A 7,500-nucleotide genomic window follows, 5' to 3' on the forward strand; every position below is an offset into this window, starting at 1 on the left:
GGCCAGATGGCAGGCTGATCCAGGCGCTGATGGGATTATAGCTCTACCTCGCGCGCACGCGCGCGCGCATGTGTGTGTGTGTGTGTGTGTGTGTGTGTGTGTGTGTGTGTGTGTGTGTGTGTGTGTGTGTGTTGCCCATCTGGCCCTTTTAACAGGCTACAGCCCTGCAGACGCGATCTGCTTGTCTTTATTGCATAAACCTAACAACATTACCGCCACTTGGTATGCAAATGGAACTGGAGCTGCAGGCCTTCGACACACAACGTAGAGAGAGAGAGACAGAGAGGGAGAGGAGAGAAAGAGTGGGACAGAGAGAGAGAAAGAGAGGGAGAGGGAGTGGGAGAGAGAGAGAAAGGAAAAGGGGAGATGAGAAGAGTAAGCTTTCACTCTTATTTAATTCTCCCTCTACATTCTGTACTGTCTGTCTTTCTGTCTGTGTGCCCCTCACCCTTTATTGGTACTATCTCCTGCTCTGCAAATCTGCAAATACCTAGTAGTACAATCAGCACATTACAGAATTACCAAGGTTTTTTTTATAAACTGCCAACTATAGGTCTTATGGATGTGTGCGTGTGTGTTTGTGTGTGTGTGTGTGCATGCAAACATGTGTCTGTGGGTAGTGGGGGCTGTTTGTCGTGTCTTAGTATGTGTGTTATATGCAATGACCATGTGTATATGGATGAGGTGTAAAAAACACCTCCACATATGAGGTGCACATATGAGGTGCTCTCCAAGCTGTAGCAGGTGTGTGGAGCAGCTGTGTGCAGGGGTTAGTGTGCAGGGGTCAGTGTGCGGGTGCGGCTGTGTGGAGCAGCTGTCTGCAGGAGTTAGTGTGCGGGTGAGTGGAGCAGCTGTGTGCGGGGGTTAGTGTGTGGGTGCGGGTGTGTGGAGCAGCTGTGTGCGGGGGTTAGTGTGTGGGTGCGGGTGTGTGGCAGGCGTTAGTGTACTCAGGCGGTGGGAGGCAGGACCGCAGACCATTGGGACAACAGCAGGGGAATTCCTTTTACGTGAAGATCAGACGGCAGAGTAAATTCACTGTCTGGGAACATTAGCCCATATTAGATGATTAGATAACAGCACTAGGGGAAGAAGAGTTTCTGATATACCTCCCTCTCTTTCTTTCTCTCTCTCTCTCTCTCTCTCTCTCTCTCTCTCTCTCTCTCTCTCTCTCTCTCTCTCTCTCTCTCTCTCTCTCTCTCTCAGCTCTTTATCACTTTTCTGAATGCGTTTCTAATCTCTAACACCTTGTCTTCGAACTGTAGCCCTAACCCCAGTGTGTATATATGGTTGACATTATGGTTCACAGTACATGCTCCATGCATGTGTGGTTGTGTCTCCCGCTTTCTCACACACACACACACACACACACACACACACACACACACACACACACACACATGCACACACATGCGTACATTCCAACAGTTGTTCTTTTCCTTCAGAGGAGAACAGAGCCAGTCACCTTATTCTGTGTGATCGGTGTTGGCATCGCGGGTTGTAGCGGGTGTGTGGAGAAGCTGTGTGCGGTGATTAGTGTGTGGGTGTGCGGAGCAACTGTGTGCTAGTAAAGTCAAAACGATACAAGGCGGCTTTATCCTTTCCTTCTCGCTCTGTCTCTGTCTCTCTGTCTCTCTGGAAAAGTTCAGAAGTCTGCCTAATAATCCTGTGAAATTAGCAGAAGTGATTATAGTGGGGCTTGGAGGCTGAGGGCACTTTCTGGATGACAGTCATAAGTCCAGCGTTGCATGTCACTCTTTCTTCTGGGCTAAGTGTTCCCATTACGCTCCTAAAGGCCCTTATTAGGAGACTGGTGGCAATATCTGCTCGGCCCAAATTTGACGTCTGGGTCAGCTAAAACCCCAGGTAGCTAAGTGGTGCAAAAGGAAACTGCACATGATCATGGCAGTATGTGTGTGTGTGTGTGTGTGTGTGTGTGTGTATACATGAGGGCATATAAGGAGCAGGTGAGATTTTAAAACTGTCTGGAATTTTCTTTTAAAGACTTTTCAACAGAGCGCATTGGAAAGGATGAAAGTCCAAACTGAGATGTCAGTCGTCTAAAGTTTAGACTACTGCGTTTCGCACTTGAGAGAATAAAAGTAATATTAATTTATAAAAGTAATTGTAATAAATAATAAGGCTATCATAATGATCCAAATACAGCCGTTTAAACCCGTCAAGCGATAAGCAGATCTTGGATGGATGGAGGAAGGAGACAGAGAGGGAGACTGCAGGATAGAGAGAGAGAGAGAGAGAGAGAGAGAGAGAGAGAGCACGTCAGTCTGGGGGCCAGTCCCTGTGGTGTAAGGGGTGAGCCCCTCTCTCTTTCCCTCCTTCCTTCTCTGCCTCTCTTTGCCTCTCTCTCTTTCTTACTCTGTCCCCTGGGGTCTAGTAAGATGAGGGGAGAGGCTTCAACCTTCTTAATTGCTCTCCTAATTAAAGGCGGTTGCTAAGCAAAACACACCTAGCATCAAACCAGCACGGAGGACAGAGACAAACAACACGTTATGGGGGCCGGCTGACTCGAGCGTTCAGGGCACACATGCTCAATTACATTATTTTCATTCTGCTCCTGTCATCAATAAAAGAACTAAAAAATAACCATAAAAACAAATAACTTTGCGTTCTGCCGCTCGCAGGGGCAAAGGGATTAATATATTTTTGGTTGGTTCATTATATATTACAGGGTTAGATGATATGGTAATTACTGGCTGATTAAAGCAAAGGAAATACAAATGTTATGTTTTTAAACGTGTAGCTGGTTATGTTGCGTAGTGTGCGTGGGTTCTTGGCTCTCCCATCAGCATGGGAGCAAGCACGACGCTCACTCAAAATTTAAGACCTGGAGCTGCAGACCCTGAGCTTCTGTGCCCCTCTGTTTCCCATAATACACTAGGCAACTCGGTCAGAAGACTACGGCTTTCCTGGGGTAGGGTGGCCAAACGGCAGAGAGCAGAGCTGACCACCAAGTTGCCTAACGGAGCAGATAAACCTTGACTCTGACAGTTGCCTCCACTAACACCACGTCCACTACACACGCCGCCTCCACTAACACCACGCCCGCTACACAGGCCACCTCCACTAACACCACGCCCGCTACACAGGCCGCCTCCACTAACACCACGCCCGCTACACAGGCCGCCTCCACTAACACCACGCCCGCTACACAGGCCGCCTCCACTAACACCACGCCCGCTACACAGGCCGCCTCCACTAACACCACGCCCGCTACACAGGCGGCCTCCACTAACACCACGCCCGCTACACAGGCCACCTCCACTAACACCACCTCCGCTACACATGCCGCCTCCACTAACACCACCTCCGCTACACAGGCCGCCTCCACTAACACCACCTCCGCTACACAGGCCGCCTCCACTAACACCACGCCCGCTACACAGGCCGCCTCCACTAACACCACGCCCGCTACACAGGCCGCCTCCACTAACACCACGCCCGCTACACAGGCCGCCTCCACTAACACCACGCCCGCTACACAGGCCACCTCCACTAACACCACCTCCGCTACACAGGCCGCCTCCACTAACACCACCTCCGCTACACAGGCCGCCTCCACTAACACCACCTCCGCTACACAGGCCGCCTCCACTAACACCACGCCCGCTACACAGGCCGCCTCCACTAACACCACGCCCGCTACACAGGCCACCTCCACTAACACCACCTCCGCTACACAGGCCGCCTCCACTAACACCACGCCCGCTACACAGGCCGCCTCCACTAACACCACCTCCGCTACACAGGCCGCCTCCACTAACACCACGCCCGCTACACAGGCCGCCTCCACTAACACCACGCCCGCTACACAGGCCGCCTCCACTAACACCACGCCCGCTACACAGGCCGCCTCCACTAACACCACGCCCGCTACACAGGCCGCCTCCACTAACACCACGCCCGCTACACAGGCCGCCTCCACTAACACCACGCCCGCTACACAGGCCGCCTCCACTAACACCACCTCCGCTACACAGGCCGCCTCCACTAACACCACGCCCGCTACACAGGCCGCCTCCACTAACACCACGCCCGCTACACAGGCCGCCTCCACTAACACCACCTCCGCTACACAGGCCGCCTCCACTAACACCACGCCCGCTACACATGCCGCCTCCACTAACACCACCTCCGCTACACAGGCCGCCTCCACTAACACCACGCCCGCTACACAGGCCGCCTCCACTAACACCACCTCCGCTACACAGGCCGCCTCCACTAACACCACGCCCGCTACACAGGCGGCCTCCACTAACACCACGCCCGCTACACAGGCCACCTCCACTAACACCACCTCCGCTACACAGGCCGCCTCCACTACACCACGCCCGCTACACAGGCCGCCTCAATCACTGTGTGGGGCAAAACAAAACACACGTGGCCCAAAACCATTCATGAAAAGTAAGAAAATGTACATATTGAATAATAATAATAATAATAATAGGAAAGATGGAAGAAGCAAGTAGCAACATAGGGGGAACGAAATCCCCCCGTGTGCTCTAAAGGTGCACGTGAAGGGGGAGGAGGAGGGTGGGGTGCTAACGACCTAATCGCTACAGGACTAGCCAGCCGCCATTCGCCTCTACACTACTGCACACAGGAGTATGGATGGGAAGCAGGGAGAGGGCGTGGTCAAGTGGCAGAGGTAGAGGAGGAGAGGAGGAAGAAGAGGGAGGAGAAGGTGACATAAAATGTGCCTACCATTGTCCAGATAGGGGGGGGCCGTACCTTCAGAGGGGTCGAGGCGACGAGCTCTGCGCCCGTGTTTCGAGTTGTTGTGGACAAACATGTTGTCCGAGACGGCCAACACGTGACCGTCCACGTTAACTGTCGTCGATATAACGACCTGGGGAGAAAGCAGAGTGATGGTCATTAGTGTGTGTGTGTGTGTGTGTGTGTGTGTGTGTGTGTGTGTGTGTGTGTGTGAGAGAGAGAGAAACACTAATCACGGTCCTCTCCCAAAGCTTTCTGACACTGTGCCTCACTTTGTTCCACTCTTGCTTGCAACACCACATAATAAAGACTGTTCTCCTTATAATGGCTAGGGTTCTAAATGTGTGTGTGTGTGTGTGTGTGTGTGTGTGTGTGTGTGTGTGGCTCAGTTAGCACATGATCCTCTGCAATGTTATGCTTCTGCACTCTTCCAGCCTCAAGCACACACACACACACACACTCAAACACACACAGTTTTTCTGGCTCTGTTTGTTTGACTTGTCCCCATTTTCTGCTGTGCTATGTGAGCTTTATTTTAAATGCCGCAAAGCGTGCAAGCGCTCACTAACTGCAGACAGGGTCCGGAGGCTGGACTCTGCAGACAGACCCTCAGTGTGTTTATTTTATGAGAGAAGAGGGGGCCATGGGGTGGGCGGGGTCAGGGCCACGGGGTGGGCGGGGCCAGGGCCCTTCACCAGTGTGACACTACTGAATTTCCCCACAGAGCTGTCTCACCTTTTTAAGACAGTACACTGCAGTCTGCGGATCAGACGGGCAGCCTGGTCTCAGGCACCGAGCCGCGTGACGCTGGTGCGATCAGCGTGAGGCCCACTCCAGTGCGTCGGGAGTGCGGGCTAATGGGCCCGCGTGCACTGGAACCCACAACCCACAACAGTCCCACAACGCTCTCTTCACACGCTACACAGATATGCAAACAGCTCCCAGATCAGCAGCACACACCGCTAACAACAGCTAACAGCTAATAGCTAACCTGCTGCAGAGGCCTGGGATTAGGAGAAAGACACATTTCACAATGACAGCAGCTAATAAACATTACCCGCTGTTGTTACAGACTCACAGGACACATCCATCATTTGATATTTCATTATTTTTCCAAAAATGGAGTACCCACACTGCCCCCGCCTCCTGCCCCAGGTGTCACAGCCACTTAATGAAGTTAAACAATATTTAACGTTTCCTATTCCTGGAGTCCAACTGCAGTAGGTCCATATGTCAAAAAAGAAAAAGTTTCAGAGCCATCAAGCTATATAAAGCAGATTCCATTTCTCATTTGAGAGCTACAATTAACCTCTGTGAGGATAAAAGGGTTTTTTTCCGCCTTCCATTAAAGGATGCACACGGTCAGTTACAAGTATGTGTGTTTTAGATAAAGAGGACCGTTCGAGTGAGGTCTGTAGAGTACCTGTCACTCACAGAGAGGGGGAGGCACTGTTGTGCCTGGTCCTTTGACAAAGCCACTGACCAAATAGACTTTAATCTGCTGCTCGTCTGAACAGACCAGGAGAAGAAGAGGGCCTCGCCGGCTCTTCCAGCCGTTAACGGTCTCCCGAACGCTGCCCGTGGCCATCTCGGCGCTAGCGCGGGCCGTCCGCATCGAGCTATTGATCTATTGATTATCCGTTTTCCCTTGTTAGAAGCAGCATGTGTCGTGGGGGGGAGGGGCCGCATGCGGAAAGGGGGCCTCTTGAAGACAGAAAGAGAAACGCTTTTAGTGAATTAGGGAGATCGTTTTCTCTCGCCGCTTTCATCTGTTTAACAACAACTATCCAGAGCACACAGGCGCTCACAGGGCCCGTCTGAAGAGGGGCGTTTAGCATCTGAATGAGGACAAGGAAGCAAGAGAGGTGAATGGGAATGGTGAGAGAGAGAGAGAGAGAGAGAGAGAGAGAGAGAGAGAGAGAGAAGGAAAAAAAGTGAAGCTAGTCTAATGTTTATTCGGCTGGTGATTCCTAACCTCATTCTCTCTCTCTCTCTCTCTCTCTCTCTCTCTCTCTCTCTCTGCTCATCCTCCTCTCTGTCTGTCGTTCTCAGGGAGGATGATGGATAGGCAGAGCTCTGGCCCCCAGCTGCCCGGGCGAGTGATAGGAGAGAGCGGAGCACCCAAAGCACGACCCTACCACAGCAGCTCTCTGGACAGAACACGTGTGAAATTTATTCTGGAGATGGCATTTAGTTTAACATGGAGCCGTCAGGATAAGAGACAGGCCCCCCGCTCACATAGACAGCCCCACTTTGAAAAGTGGCTTCTCGGCTCAGGATAAAGAGGGACGCGCTGCTGGCCTGCGTTGGCCAGGCCCACGTTAAGTATGTCCAGGAAATATACGTTAGCTTAGTTAGATGTTAGACGAGTTATGCAAATAAAAATAAAAAAACACTCCCATTGTTGGATCATTTGTGTCCAGATGGACTTAAATGAACACGGTATGTAACACTAGGGAATTTGCTCTTTATGAGATTTGGGTTGTTGAAGCTGCAATATAAACATGTTATGAAATCATCCTGTTGCTTAGGCTGTTGGAGAACAAAATATGACAGTATGAGGCTGGGATCCATATACAGAGACAACCAGATGCATTCTGGTGGTAAAAAGCCAATATCACAGTGAAGGAAATTATATGTATGCCGAGCGTAGATGCAGGGACACTCTGTGTGTAGATGCTGTGTAAGGTTCCAGGCCCATCGGTATGACTGGACTATCCTCTCTCCGCCACTCCCACAATCTCAGCCCTGACTCCCTGCTACCACCAG

General features: G+C 51.6%; 1 protein-coding gene across 17 annotated transcripts in view; it reads right to left on the reverse strand.

Annotated features, from left to right (window-relative positions):
• ebf3a (EBF transcription factor 3a) overlaps positions 1-7,500 on the reverse strand; it is a 96,996-nt gene that overhangs the window by 30,050 nt on the left and 59,446 nt on the right. For 11 of the 17 annotated variants that reach the window (XM_081697645.1, XM_081697642.1, XM_081697639.1 and 8 more), the window contains one exon: positions 4,720-4,864. In XM_081697645.1, the coding sequence (XP_081553771.1) occupies positions 4,720-4,864 (145 nt within the window). The remainder of the gene's footprint in view (positions 1-4,719; positions 4,865-7,500) is intronic. The other 6 variants (XM_027013252.3, XM_027013253.3, XM_027013258.3 and 3 more) reach the window with 1 other exon arrangement.

The sequence above is a fragment of the Electrophorus electricus genome, chromosome 15 (assembly GCF_041902795.1).
Source record: "Electrophorus electricus isolate QZ-2024a chromosome 15, ASM4190279v1, whole genome shotgun sequence".
NCBI lineage: Eukaryota > Metazoa > Chordata > Actinopteri > Gymnotiformes > Gymnotidae > Electrophorus > Electrophorus electricus.